The 16,029-nt window shown below is 41.3% G+C and overlaps 1 protein-coding gene across 1 annotated transcript in view; it reads left to right on the top strand.

The window, feature by feature from the left end:
- SLC7A14 (solute carrier family 7 member 14) overlaps window positions 1-15,152 on the top strand; it is a 304,031-nt gene extending 288,879 nt beyond the window's left edge. The window contains exon 9 of the mRNA XM_078667705.1: window positions 14,694-15,152. Within this exon, the coding sequence (XP_078523831.1) occupies window positions 14,694-15,013 (320 nt within the window). The 3' untranslated portion in view covers window positions 15,014-15,152. The remainder of the gene's footprint in view (window positions 1-14,693) is intronic.
- The last annotated feature ends 877 nt before the right edge of the window (window positions 15,153-16,029 follow it).

Genomic DNA, 16,029 nt, shown 5'->3' with positions numbered 1-16,029 from the left:
GCCAGAGTCCTCACCGCTGGAGGATAGGCTCCTCACCGACTACATGCAGCAGGGCGCAACCTTCCTCACTTATAAGAAATTGCTTAATAATTTAACAGACCCCACACTGACATTGAAAGAGAAATGGGTGGGGGACATTGGGGAAATTGACGACACAGAATGGAATGAGGCACTGGCATCCCCGAAAGAGGTAGGCATTTCAGCGAAATTTAGGCTAGTACAGCTCAAAATCCTGCATCGAGTATACTATACCAGGTATATGCTCCATAAGATACTCAGAGCGCCGCACCCATTTTGTCTTCGTGGCTGCGGAGAGGAGGGCACACTTTTCCATACACTGAGGGACTGCCCTCTTATAGTTGAATATTGGCGGCAAGTGATGCGCACTATCTCACAGGCGCTCCAAATTTCCCTGATACCTGAACCGCGTAAATGTTTATTGAATATCTGGGAACCGACCGATCTGTCTAGGTATGGCCACATATGGGCCACACTGGCCATTATGGTGGCCAAAAGAGACATCGCTCAGAAGTGGGGCACATCCGAACTGCCCACGGTCTTGATGTGGAGCAGGAACATGGACTTGCTAATGTTCACAGAGCGGGCAGTGTATGTACTTAGGGCCTGCCCGCCTTAAATGGAATAAAGTATGGTCGGCTTGGAACGTATACAGAGGGGGAGTTATGTGACCCTTTACCAGAGGATGATGACATAAACTCAGAGGAGGAGGAGGAAGGGGAATAGAAGAGGGTGGAGAGGTTATATGATTTAGGGGGGACAATAACATAGAATTACACTCAGGAAGTAAATCCAACTGCACCTTTACATATATGGGGATTCAATCAGTGCATGAGAGCAGGCGTGATACCTATCGGGAAGTGTGATCATTTACCCTGAACTCAGTTACAAGTTATGTTTACAAAACACAAAATATAAAACATGTTTGACCTATAATTTGCAACCTATGACACAGAATGTATTATATGCAATGATACTATGCTACGCCGCCGGACCCCAGGGTTGTCGGCCTGAAGGCTTTGTATAAACGAGCAAGATTGAATAAGAATACAAAACTGAAGCGGCCGGCCCTAAGGGTTGTAGGCGTCATGCTGTGTTTCCTTTTATATCTATAATTAATAAAGGTCTTTCAAAAAAAAAAAAAAATCTAGCAATGAAGCTTAGCAGATCTCACTGATACTAGTTTCTCCAAGTCAATCAAGCTTCATAAAGGAATGTCAGACTGAGAAGAACAACAGCCTTGTATTAGACATTCTGGAGAAGGCTAGTAGAGATAATACTTTTTTCACATATGTCTTTATTAATTTTAACAATACAGTTACATTGCGTAATGATATAAGGGCAAGCCAACCGTGACGTATGAACCCCAATGCACCTCTGTAAGATCCACAGACAGAAACATACGAACGTGGAAATATAAATAACAAGAAAACAATGTAACTGTGAAAAATTTGCCAGCTTAATATGGACTACATTCCTCATTACTGGGGAGGATTTCAAGTGGTATGTGTGGAGCAACATGGGATATAGTATATTAGCCAAGTAAGATATATGATCCAGGCACTCTGGTTTAGAACAGAAAAAGGCAGCCCAATCCACAATGTTATCAATGTGTGTGATTCTCTTCGAACTTGGGATCTACTGCAGATAGGCATCCCTCCCAGTCAGGAAGTGGATTAGCCCTCCCTATAATTGTGCCACCTTGGCATAGAGCATCTAATTTTGTGAGTATCCCAGTTTTCAAATCCCAGAGCCAGAATGATAAGGGAGGAGAGAGAGCTGATTTCCAGGAGATGGCTATACATTGTTTAGCTAGAACCAGGGCCAAATCAATTAACATATCTACGCCCACATGCATCAAACTGAATTGCATTCGCAAACGGTGCGAATCGCCAAATTCGGCCGTTTGCGAATGCAATTCATTGTTTTGGGATGCATTAACCTTTTTGTCTTTTTCGCAATATAAGAAATCGCAATTTATTTGCGATTTCTTAAATTGCGATTGCATTTAAGAAATCGCAATTTTGCGATTTCTTAAATGCAATGCATGACTTTTTAAAAATTGCGAATTCGCAAATTGGAAGTGGTAAATTACCATGAAGTTAACCTTCATGGTAATTTTCGAAAACTTTCAAAAATGCACAAAAGTGCATTTTTAAAAGTTTCATTTTAAACACACACATGCCCTTTGGGCATGTGTGTGTAAAAAAAGCACTTTAAGGTACATTTCAGGGGTGCAGGGGGGTGTCCAATGGATCCCCCCTGCACCCTTGAAATTGCATTCTCATTTTGCGATTCCTTATTTGCGAATCGCAAAATGAGAATGCCTTCACATTCATTCCTATGGGCCTCTAGGCCCATAGGAATCAATGGAAAGGGATTCCTTAATTGCGATTCGCAATTTGTGAATCGCAATTAAGGAAAATTAAGGAATCGCAAAATAAATTGTGATTTTTTAATGCATAGCCGTTTGCGAATTCTTAATTGCGATTCCTTAATTTTCGTAATTAAGAATTCGCAAACGGGAACAGTGATGCATGTGGGGGCTAGAGACTTATGTTTTTGGCGTGCTTTGTAAGACTCAGTAAACAGTGTGTGGCCTCCTTAGCTATTGGTCTACCGTGTATGTCTAGTTTGTGTGCCAATTTCCCATCCCAATAGCCACTGGTAGTTGGGTAGTCTCTTACCATATGAAGCAAATTGGCTGCCTCCGCAGAACAACGTAGGCAGGCACCCCTGACCCCATGGAACATATGGCCTATATGTTTGGGTGTTAGGTAAGTATAGTGTAAGCAATTAAATTGAACATACTTAAATGTGGAATTGGTTTAGATGTGTTTGACTATACCTAAACACTGCTCCCACTGCCCATCCGAAAGCACCTGCTAAAGCGTAGTCTTACAGTGTGTCTTTAATGCCGTAAACAGTTGTCTCCTATCATAATGTATGGCATTATAAAGGGAAATGACTGTACCTCTAGCCCGTCCATGTGTATAAATTGTCTGCAGAAGGAGGGATATTGCAGGTTCATCATGTGTTTTATTCCAGGTCAGATAAAGCTGGCAGGTTAGAGCAGCATAGAGGAGGAAAGTCGCTAGTAGGGATAATAACTATACAACCCTTCCCTACATAAATGCAGAGAAGGTGTTGATAAAGTAAATTGGTCCTTTCTCCATAAATTTCTGCAGAACTCAGACAAAGGTCATCACATGCTTTATATTCCTGTTCCTGTTTCTCTGATTGCATTACTTTACCTAGGGCTACAAGAAGCCAAAGCTGTCCTCTCTTGCCAGTGATTTATGCCCTCACAATTGAACCATTTGTCCAGAAGATTATGCCCAACATAGTAGCAAAGGTTTTCATACAGATTTTGGCCAGGTTAAATTAGTGCTGTGTGCAGAAAATGTACTCTTCTTCCTGACCAGGTAAGTTCAGGCAATACTGAAACAACTACAGCTTTTTCATAATGTTTCAGTATTTAAGATCAGCCAGAAGTCCTCTGGCATGGGTGTCAATACAAAACAGGAAGAAACCAGTAAGGGGCTTAGAAAATATGTTTCATACTGATCTCCCAGGAGAAAGGGGAACAGACTGCCTGGACGTTGTTCGCTGAATAATTAATTGTCAAGTCCACCTTCAGCCTTCAGAGATGACAAAATTCTATATTGGGACCTGCCACCAGCAACTTGGACTTAACTGCGTTGTACCAAAATAAGGTATAAAAGTGATCGTGCAAAAGGAAAGGAGAAATAGGTAAAGAGTAGAGGTTAAGAAGATCTGAAACACATGAAAATAATGAGAAGATAATTGACTGTGCTCTTTAATGGTTATTGAGAACCAAAAGGGGATAGGTCCATAAACACGTAGTGGGGGCTATCCCCCTTTAATGGTTATGGGCATTATTATGAGGTTTGCGGCAACGGATATCCTCCGATCCATATTGCACATGCCAAAAGATTTAAAGCACTTGTAATACAGGGAACGGGACATCTGTCTCATTTGTGACAGCGTATGTAGTCATCCAAACTCTAAAAAGGTCCTAAGTTAGAAAAATGAAGTGGGTACTGATATTTACCTTTTAATAGACTGAATCCTGAGTACACACCATATTAAACAGGGGCCAACTGTAAAATGAGGAGTGTGAAAACTCAATGGTACATCAACCAATATCTTTCTTTTAAAGTTTTTCTCACAATTTTGTTTTTGCTTTGAGATGAAGAAAATAAGAACATACAATAACTATTTTTCGCCTGCAGTGATTAGGTTTATTTGTCACAGTGGTTACAAACACCCTGTGGAATTCAAAGATTTCTTCTTTGCAAAAAACCCTTTCAACCCCTTTCTCTTCACCTAATTAAAATAAAAATAAATTGTTTATAGTACAATAATAGCAAGCATTGAATGCATTAAAAAACACTTTTAAATGTTATCTAAAAAATGAACAGCTATCTCTTTGAGTGCTCTCTGTGTTGACTCAATGTTTCAGCAAATAAAACTTTGTGCTCAACGGGTAATGGCCATTGCTCATTAATTGCCAAGTCCTCGCTAAATTCACAGGCTGGAATTTCCTTGAAAGTCTCCTCTCCCTCAGACCATCATAATTGTGGGCACTAGCAACCAGACAGGGCCCTAGTTTATACCAGGTACCACGCAAGATGGCCGCCATTCTAGGCATTATAGAACATGACGTTCCAGCTCGAGGTAGACCTTTCCTTTGCATATATCCTTCTCTTACAAATCCAACACTATTGATATGTGTTCCAAACGGTATATGCACTTGACCACAAATCTTTCTCTTGTTTGGTTCAAACTCTCAGGGCCATATTATCAAGAACAGCGATGACATTATTGCTGCTTTAGCTGCAGGAAACTGCTGCTAAAGCGGCGATAAGGGGCTTGATACTATGCCCTTGTGAATTTCCATAGAAGCCAGGTTCACACCAGAACATGGGCTTCTACTGGAATTCACAAGGGCATATTATCAAGCTCCTTGTCACCGATAATTGCCGTTGTTGATAATATGGCCCTCAGTGGCAACACCCGCAAAGTCTAGCCACTAACATCACCTTGTTAAGTTAGGATGGGGGTCTGAGAGGTCAGAAGGTAGGTCCTCAGAGCCTCATTGCAGCAAACTTTGGTCTTGTGTTCCTAGACTCAAGATAAACCTTGGTATCGATTGGAACAGAATTCATCTTTGACCTCATCAACATCAGGTAGCCCCAATTGTCTAAGAGGTATGATGGACATGGAGTTTCAAGGAAAAGTGGAAGCCTCCTCGAACCTTGGGTCCATATCTGATAATGTCACTGTCGAAAGTATAGAGCAATTTCGTATAGCTTTTGAATAAGAGAAACATAAATTACTACAGCTTTTACATTGGTTGAGACAGGATGTGATAGGTAGTGGTTAGAGTTACTATGGGGCGACATTTGGTGGCCTCCAGATTTGGGACCTACCCCGACGCCGGCAATGGAGACAAAAAATCTTGGAGTGTGGCTAGATCTCGCCCTTAGCTTTGTCTCCCATACCAAGAGAACGGCTGCCAGTTGTTTTGGCATTTTGCGAGGACTAAGACCAGCCTTGAAGTTTTTTGATGCCCCAACCAGGCAACTGGTGTTGCAGGCGACGGTGATCTCTCGGCTGGATTATGCCAGTTCTCTTTTGGTTGGGGTGAACCAAGCTGAAATTACACGTCTACAACGGGTGCAGAACGCGGCAGCCAGAGCTGTGGTTGGTCTGCCCAGGTTTTGCTCCGCTGCTAATACTCTGAAGTCCCTGCATTGGCTCCCTGTCAAGCAGAGGATTCAGTTTAAAGTGCTCTGTTTGTCCTATAAAATCTTGAAGGGCTCGTCGGCTCCGATTCTTTTGAATCTCTTGACGCCGTATATCCCTGCCCGCGCCCTGAGATCCTTAGGCCAGGATCTCGCAGTTGTCCCTCGGTTCAAGCTTAGCCGAGCCGGAGGCCGCTCATTTCGAGTTCGGGCTGCGGCCCTTTGGAATTATCTTCCTTTGAAGATACGTGCGTCTGATAATCTCTTTTTATTTCGTAGGGCCATCAAGACTTTTCTATTTTCTTAAGCCTGTTCTTTTTAGTCTGCTGTCTTTTTAGTTGTGTTGTGTTGGTTACCTTGTCAGGCGCCAGGACGCCCCTTTGCTGGGGCAGCTGTGCGCCGAATGAAGGGCCATAACATAACATGTACAATTATTTTCTTCTGTATCTTCACATGAAATAGTATTTACCATTTGTATACAGTGCTAGAAAACAAACCCTTCCACTCACATATACAAGCGCAGAATTAAGAATATATCTCGAGTATCACAGCATAGCTTCCCTGATATTGCAGAGACCAGTTAAATGTTGTATCTGCATACAATTCAAACAGCATGCCTGTAGGCTAATGCTGAGCTAGTATCTGAAGCCAGTGAGTTTGGGGCAATGTTTGGTGGTACAGACATGTGTTGGAGTAGGTGTGGGGAATCAGGTCCCCACTCTCATGTGTGGTTGACATATATATCAATTAACACATTTTGGAAGGAGATTCTGTCTTGCATACCTTTCGAGACATAGTTTTAGAAGACATAGATAAGGAAAACCCAGCTTTCATAATGACCTGGAAACCATATCTCGCAAATCTTGTTAGCTGCTAGATTGTAAATTGTCCAATAAGACAATACCTACAGTCTCTCCTAACGCAGGCTTGTGATGGTCTAAAATTTGTACATATATGTGATGAAAATATTTCTGGTAAACTGTTAGACAAACTACCATGTTTTGTGAGAATATGGTTCCTCTTTCTCACATTCCACAAAAGGCAGGACTCCCCCTTTTATGTCCACCACCTCTACAGCTGGTCCGGGCAGTCAACATGGGCACTTGGATGAAGCTCAGGGTGGGCTTGGGAATAGCTCTTGTACTTACTCCATTCTTTTTTTTTTTAAATGTTTTTTATTGAGCAGAGCATTAGGTACATGATATACATTTCGCGATCAAAGACACATTCATTGAAACCTTTAAAAACATTAAATAACTTCTTCCTTCCATGACAAGATTAAAAAAGATAAAACGGTAGCAGCCAATATCATCATCTGTAATTTAAAAAGAGACAATGTGCAAAAACCTGCGATAAAGTGCATCAGCAGAAAAGTGCAAATATTACAAAGTGCAACAACCACAAAGGTGCTAATGCATTCTAAAGTACAACCACCAAGGAAAAAGTGCTAGTGCTCTTAATCACAAAAAATCTGCTACAATTTCAACCTCAGTATCAATATCAATATCAGTATCAAGTGTTAATCACCCCCCTTTAACTCTTCTAGGCTTCCAAAATACTTCCAATTTTTTCGAATTTCCTAATGGCTCCCACCCGACTTGCATATACTTTTTCGAAATTACGAGTCCTTTTCATTTTATTGAACCATTTTAATTGGGAGGGGACATCACTAGATTTCCAGTTCGGAAGGATTAAGGAGTGGGCTACCGTACAAGAGATAAACAAAAACATTTCCTCAGCCTTACTTAACATCATCTATCCTTGCATATACCAAATAGGGCAGATTCAGCCTCAAGCTGAATTCTCTTCCCGTTTGCCAGCTCTATATCCTCAAAAATTGCCTCCCAAAAGGGCTCTAGCCGTGGACAAGTAAAAGAATGTGGTGCCACCCGCCCTGACAATTGGCTTGACATCTAAAACACTTGTTTTCAACCTCCGGATATCTTTTCCCCAGGGACTCCGGAGTCAAGTAGGCAAGCCAGCATGATAAAAATGCCATCCTTTTAAAATTGGCCCCGTGCAGGGATTTGCTTCGTAGGTGGCATAGGGTTTCCCAGTCCTTACGTGAAAAAGCGCATTGTGTCTCACGGCCTATTTTACCCAGATGACTTTCTATCAATGATGTTTGTACCTGGCGGTGAAGCAACCTATATCAGTTTCCTATGCCATTGATTTTGGCCCCATAAAGGGCTACCACTAATTTGTTAGGAGACTCAAAAAGGCCATTAATATTTTTTTTAAAGTGAACAACTTGCAAATACTCAAAAAAGATGTTCTCCTAGGGTTATTAGCCCTTGTCATCAGCTCTTGCCAAGCAACCACCCTATTTTTAATAACGAAATGTCTTAGCTCCCGTAGCCCACAATTTTCCCAGTTTGTTAGATGGCTTATCTTTAATTGGACGCTTAGACTGGTACACTCCCTTAAACTCAGATATTGTACGCCTGAGGAACCGGTCTTTTCAATAAAGGACTGAAGTCTAAAAGAATATTCCCTTAAGGTCTTGTATCTAGTTTTTTGGGGAAGTTTGGAGGTTTTTCGAAACACTTGAGTTTGAGAACTTAATTTCTTGTAACATTTTTATCAAAGAAGAAGTTATCTCAAATACATGTAGATCCTATCAATCCCGCCACTGTATATAAAAAGGCAGCCTCATAATACGTTTTTAAATGAGGTAGAGCGAGGCCCCCCTGGGCAATGGATAATTGTACTACTGACAGCTTAACCCCCTTAAGTGGTAATATCGACATTTTGATTAATGAAACCCTACCCACTAGTGAAAGAGGGAGTAAAAGCCACTGATCTAAGAGTCTTTTTTATTTTATTTTTCATTCTTGTATAATTCAGATAATATAGCTGGTGGTACTGGCTAGTTACAAATATCCCAAGATATCTAACTGGGTCTTGAACCCGCAAACATGATAGAAAAAGATTTAGATCAGTGTTGAGCCCAAAGACCTCCGTTTTACTAGGTTTTATTTGTATCCCTCGATTTGTTCAAAATCTCAGAATTCCTTCAATACACTCTCAATATTTTCTTTGTTGGGCATCAAATATAAAATAATGTCGTCCGCGAAAAGTTTCAGCTTAGCCATTCGGGGAATAGGGGATTGCATAGCAGCATTATTTCTAATTTTGATTACTAATGGTTCTTTAAAAAAGGTAAAAAGCAGCGGCGAGAGTGGACAGCCCTGTCTGGTCCCCCGGTTTATTTTTATCGATCTTGCCCATTTTGTGTTGATTAATACCTGGGCCGCGGCCCCCTGATAAATATTGCGTAGCATATCGATAACCTGAGCTGGAAAACCAAATTGATCGAGGGAGAAAAACAGGGTTGCCCAATTAACCAGGTCAAATACTTTTTCAGCATCGACCATTATAATGCATGCCGGGGTTAAATTGGTATTAAAATAGTCCAAAGGCTGTATTAAAAACTCGGTATTAGCTGCCATAGATCTTCCCGCTATAAAAACTGCCTGATCACTATGAATTACCTCCTGGGCAGCAAATAAAAAACGTTCGGCCCATACTTTCATTAAAATCTTATAGTCCGAATTTAAAAGACTGATGGGCCAATAAGAGTGTACATCCTCAGGATTTTTATCTTTTTTGACAAATGACACAATTATCGCTTCTTTAAAAGTTGCGGGAACCAAACCTCCTTGCTTAATATAATTAAATAGTTTTTTCAAAGGTATAAGCAATTCATTTGAAAAGGTTTTATAAAATTTGATGGGGAAGCCATCCTGACCACATGCTTTTGCCCCAGCTGTTGCTTTTATAGAAGTCAATATTTCTACGGAATTTATACGGATCCTAATTGACTGATCCGGTTGTCCGGAAGTTTAGGGATATCTATATTAGAAAAATAATCGTGGATCTGTTCTTCCCCCACTAAATACTCTGTAGAATAAATACAGTGAAAATGTTCTAAAAACATCTGTGAAATCTTGTCACCATTTATCTCTTCCTGGCCGGTCTGGGGGTCCCGTACCTTCACTATTATTGCCGACTCCTGTCTTTTACTTGTTGTATTTGCCAAAAGTTTCCATACTAACTGGCTATCTTCATACACCTTTTGCAGATACATTTTTGAATTGCAAATTTCTTCCAATACACAAAAATCTCTCAGAGCTGCTCTCGCCTGCTCAAGTTGATTAGGATACTGCTGGAGCTGGAGGGCATATTTGTTTTCAACTGCAGTTTGTAGCTTAGCTATTTTAAGCCTCCTTCCATTTGCCTGGGTAGCTGTATAGGCAATGATCTGGCTACGAGCTGCCGCTTTGAACCCACCCCACACGTTAATCTTGAAATATTCAGAGATCCATTCTCTAAAGCCCACCACCCAATCCTGATGTTAAAGCAGAGTGCGGTCCAGCTGCCACCTAGGCTTCTCTCTGTTTTCCCCACTAAATACAATTTCAAGCTCAACTTTTGCATGGTCTGAGAAGGGATTACACCCGCTATCTATCTTGGAGACCTGGAGAGATCTTGATATGAGAAAAAAATCAATTCAAGATGCAGTTCGAAAACAATGCGAATAGCAAGTAAAATTTGTTTTATCTGGGTTGCTATTTTGCCAGGGATCTACTAATTGGTATTCTAGTTTAAGGGCTTCCATAATTCTTTTGGTGTTTGGTTTCATTTGTTTCTAATTTTTGTTTGATGTGTCTTTTTTCAAATCCCCTCCTACTATAAGCTGCCCCGGGCCCCCCCTCAAAAGCTCATTCATTTTGACCAGACTGGAAGTATCGTCCGAGACCGGACCATAGTAATTTACAAAATTCATAATTTTCCCCTGTACCCTAGCCACTACCCATAGCTATCTCCCCTGTGGATCTCTCTGAACTTGTAGAAATTCCCAAGATAATTTTCTGGAGAAATAAATGGCAACTCCTCTCAGGGCCACCCCCGCTGGTACAAATAATTTAGGAGAATTTGATTTTAGATGTGTCTCCTGAAAGAACACCACTTGGGGATTAAAAGATATCAACCATTTAATGAGGGCGCCGTATTTCTTTTTGTTTAATATTCCATTGGCGTTGACGGATAAGATCTTACTTTGTTAGTTTCCATCAAGGTTTCTAAGCGCAAAATGACCTTGAACTTCTAATTGAGTAATATCTGTACCTTCGGCTCCTGCTCTTTTTACTGCTGTTAACCCAATCCACCCTATCCTCCCAGCCCACCCTGAAAGAATCCCCCCCGAAATGTGGAGAAACCCCTACCAACCACGCTAACCACATTTCGCCCCTCCCATCTACCCTCTTTGGTGTCATGAAATTACACCCTGGGTGACTCCGCTGACCCCTGAACCCCACCCCCCCCAATACTTTTCAAAACCAACCACTGGCTAAAAATCACATTGTGTACTATACATAACCATGTTTAAGTACTAGACTCTGCAGACTCTAACGAGATCTCCTTCAAAAGGGCTAGTGCTTCTTCTAAAACTGAAAACATAAATAGAGAGAATGCCCTAGGTATTGCAGTTGCTGCCGATAACTCTTTATAAATACTAGTATTCAGCCGCTGGACCCTGCTGAAATTTCCTTTAGCAAAGCCTGGGCCTCAACAAGATCTGAAAACATAAAAAAAATTCCTTTAACCAAAACCCTCAGTTTGGACTGCTGGGTGATTGATGCCTGCGCACCCTGCGACCCCAACGATCCAGAGGTTAGACCTCCGAGAGTGGTTTTCAAGCTCCTCCAGCTTATTCTCTAGGTAGTTCTTCCTTTTGACCGCCTCTTTTGCCTCCCCCATTGCCAGATTCATTTGATCTTCCAAGACAGAAATTCGGGCTTGCGCCTCCTGCAGTCTAATAGGAAATCCGGTCATCACTTCCTCGATCATTCCCAGTCTCTGATGGGAAGCCGCGATTTCCACTTGCTGTTTTTTTTTCATTTTGCGGACCTCCTCCAGAATCAAATTCAGCACATCTCTGATATCAAGCTGTAAGACCCCCCTGGTCTCCATGTTCTGACAGAATTCACTTGGTGGGCCATCAGCTTCAATAGTCAAATTTCCTATTTGTGGGTCCATCTGGGCTAACGCAACTTCTGGCTGTGTTCGCCCTTGGGATCTCAATTGGGGTTGAGGCTGAGATTGTAGCGGGGCTGAGATGACATCAGGCTCACCGAGGTATCCATCACAATCCTTCTGCCTTCATTTCCCAAATCTTGAATCTGGATAGAGTTGAAAGGCAATTCTACTGGGGATCCTGCTAAAGCCGATCCTAGCGGTGAAGCATTCAAAGATTTAGAGGCTGAATTTAGGTTTGGTGAAGAGGGCTGTGGCAGTTGTAAGACAGTTTTTTTTTGCAAACAGCAGGAAGTCCTTTACTCCTTTTCCACCTTTCCCCGCACCGTCCTGTACTGGGCTAATTGTGGGAGCTGTTTTAAGCACAGGGCTGTCTTGTGAAGACCTTACTGATGACCTTACTGATGAGACAGCGGCATCAGCCAGCTCCAGTGTGGCACCCGCTTGATCAACCATTAATTCGGGTAGTCCTTCACGTTGAGGGGAACTGTGATGAATGGAGACTCATCCCCAGAGCTTTCAGGGGTGCTATTAAGATCGGGGGAGCTGGAATTATTTCCCTTGTCCGTTGTCTTATTAGCTCGGAGTACAGCTTTTTTAGCCCGAGCCTGGCGCTCTAGCTTTTGTAAGTCAAAGCCACCACCGCAGCATGAAGCACCCACCGCTCTAATCCTGCAGCGGTACACTCCACTGTGGCCGCTGATGTCTTGAGCCTCGAGCCTCCAAAATGCAAACAAAACAGAGAACAAATATCTTCGACTAGCAGAAGCTCCGCAACTGGCCAGGAACCGCTACGAAGTCCCGATATTGAAGCCACAATCCTCAGCAATCCATCAGGATTTTCAGAAAACATGCTGACCTGCCGCACGCCAAAAGCAGACCATCATTGTTGGGGGAGGAGTGACAGCGGTCACCTGAGGCTAATCAGAGGCGTGTTTCTCCGACATAGCCCGAGCAACCTCAATCACCTACTTACTCCATTCCTAATGTGTTTCCCTTCTTGATGCCAAATTATTAGCTCCCTCAGGCAACTTTATTTTATTAAAAGTAACACCTCCTCTACCATGGCCAAACCCAATGGTCATTTATTGTACAATTGTCTTACATTAGATTCAAAAACTTGAGCAACTTTTTTGTCTATTATGATTTTTTTTCTTCTCTCAGCTGGTGTGCCTTGCTCTTGGAAAAATTCAAAATAACTTGTTTGGAAATTATTTTAAATTAGATATATGAGAAGCACAATAAAAAAACAAATAGTGGTGTCCAGTGGATACCTGTCCAAAAGGCAACTAAGAAAGGAGATATGTAACTAATTAGTAGGAGAAATAAGGCAAAAACAATCTACTTGTCAGTATCACACAATTTAATCAACGTTTAGAAAACCCATTTGCATACAGTTTGATTGATCATTCATACATCCAAATTTCTACAAAAGAAAAACAGGAAGTTCTTATACATTTTAATTTCACAATAATTGAACAAAATTGTCCTGAATGCAACATTCATATCCAAAGTACAGCCTCTTTCAAGTAAGATGGTGTGGAGCTTAGCATTTTTGTTAAGGCTTTCCTCTGCAGTATTCAGACCGATAATCTATATATTTTCATGGTCCCTGTTAGATTTCTAAATGCCTTTCTACATTATTCGGCTGGTTTAGTTGTGTATAACTGTAAAGTTCAGTTTTTTAAGTGGAAATTAAAAATATATTCCCAGAGCAGGTGTATTCCACCAATTTGAGTATATGGTTCTTGCATTTTCTAATAGAGTGCCCTCCTCCTCTGGGCAACATATGCTTTTAGGCAGGCACCGAAAATAAGGTGCGCTAGAAGTGTACTGTAAAAGTAAAGTAAAGTCCACATTTGTAAAGCGCACAATCACCCGTAAGGGTCTCTAGGCGCTGGGGGGCCGTCGGGGAGATTAAGCGAGCTATTGCCCAGAGTCACATGGTGCTGGGCTAACCTGCCGCCGGAGCCGGGGATCGAACCGTGGTCCCCAGATTCCAGCGTCAGTCGCCCTGGCCGCAGCGCCACACCTCTCCCCATACTGTGCAAGTCATCTAAACACATAGCTTGTAGTCTTTGAACATATAATATGATAAAGGTATCTTTTTTTGAGACAACCAACATATTGTACATTTTTTGCAAGTGTAGAATTCATGAGGTTTGGGGAGATAAGTTTCAGTTCCAGTACTGCCCTGGCCTACAGATTCTGTGGAAATAATTATGTGACATAGGTTCTTGCCACAGAAGGATCATTGTACAGAATGCTCTCAAGTGTTTCATCATTTAGAAGTAAGTGCCTGATTTAGTTTTGACTAGCAGCATACAACATCGCAAATGTAAAGGAGAACCCTGTCTTCCAAACCCTCAGTCTTCCAGCTCATTTTGAGCATTCCCTTGTTGACTCCGTCAATGGAATATGTCCTCCAACAACTCAATGGAATAGGGTTGTCAGAAGAAAGACATTGCAATATAAGGCCTTTTTATTGCTGTCTGTCTCTGCCAGGAAAAACCTAGTGATGAGAGACAGGAAAACACAATAATTAGTATTTGTATTTGTATTTGTGTTTGTATAGCGCATAAATCACCCGTAGGTCTCAGAGCGCTTGCAGATGCTACAAAGGAGTAGCCGGTACACCAGATAGCTAAAAGAGCCATGTTTTTGACTGACACACTCTTGGAGAGAACTTGTCTTAGGTCAAAGATAATAAAATGTTGGAGATTTTTGACATGTTTTACTTACAAAATCTCTACTATTGCAGCATAATGGGATTTTTATTAGTTTAATGAAAATGTCTTAATGATCTTTTTGTTGAAAACGTATTACTAGGTTTAACATGTATCCTCTCTTTATTTTTGACCACAGGTTTACTTATTTATTTTGGATATGGAATGTGGAATAGCACACTAGAGATCAGGGCCAAAGAAGAGGTTCTTCATCAGAGTACCTACCAGCGATATGATGTGGATGATCCTTTCGCAGTGGAAGAGGGCTTTGACTATGTTGGAGAAGATGATAAACATCAGGATTGGGGTGAGCCTGAAGATAAAGGCTTCTATTACCAGCAAATGCCAGATGACAAAGAAAATAATCGGACAAGTAGTAAATCGAAAAGCAAAGGGAAAAATAAACAGAACCCACATGCATTGATCGCAAATGATGAGCTTGACTACTCACCTGAGTAGAAGTATTTTCATGTTATTTGTTGCTGACCTAAGATTTGGGCTAGATTTGAAGGTTTCTTGGGCCTGTTAGTAGATCTATTTTCACTCTCTTCAGAGAAGCAAATACCACCCAGCATTTATTAAATTCTGTGTATTCTTCAACACAGTTCTGTCAAGTGTTTAACTTGAAAACCACCTTAGCAGTTTTGCACAGAACAACTACCTAACTAGGAACTAGGAAGGCTCACTAAACACAACAGTGAAAGGCCACTGATATGAATGTTACTACTGATGTCTCCAAATGCAAGACTGGCAGTGGCTTGGTTTCCGATAAGCTCATTTTGGCAGCTTTGGCAGAAAGAATCCTATTAAAGATGTGCCAAACAGGTCGGGAATATAGCATAATAACATGCTTAGAGAGGCTCTGAGTAAAATCAGGGATAAAATGCCTGATTAGTAAACAAAGATGGAAACATTAATATGGGGGTTCCATATCAGGGTCTATAGTTTGAGATCAGGCATCTATGTTTCTTGAGTACTGGAGCGGAGCATATAAACAGCCCACGGGATCCTTGGAGTGAAACTTCACTTGAAGTAGGATGTTAGTGTAGAGTGCATGTGTTCCCCACTTGTGTATCAATTTCTGAAAAAAGGAACACTAGTAGTAACTCACGTTTCTCAGTTGCTTTCACTTTGAAATGTTTGCTCTGTGTAATTGGTAGATGATGAACAATTGCCTCCTTAAGATTCCAGAATATTCTGTACACTCATTCAGTTTGGAAGCACGTGAAGTATGCAAATAAATTCAACATGAAGGTTCCTTGTCAAGGTAACGAAAATGATCACTTGTCAGGAAATTCATGTCTTGCTGTGGAAAAATTATCAAAATGTTCCTGAAAGCACATGGGCTAGTAACTCTAATTTTGTTTGACTCAGAGAGATTTCTAAATCCTTTGGACTTTTCTCTGACGTTTAGTATGGTACATCTAGTAGGAGAGAGCACTTTGCAAATACCCCTATAATGTATATATAGTTTG

This window comes from Lissotriton helveticus, chromosome 11 (genome assembly GCF_964261635.1).
Source record: "Lissotriton helveticus chromosome 11, aLisHel1.1, whole genome shotgun sequence".
Classification (NCBI taxonomy): Eukaryota; Metazoa; Chordata; class Amphibia; order Caudata; family Salamandridae; genus Lissotriton; species Lissotriton helveticus.
The sequence above is the reverse complement of the archived record's forward strand: the minus strand, read 5'-3'. Positions and strand labels throughout refer to the sequence as shown.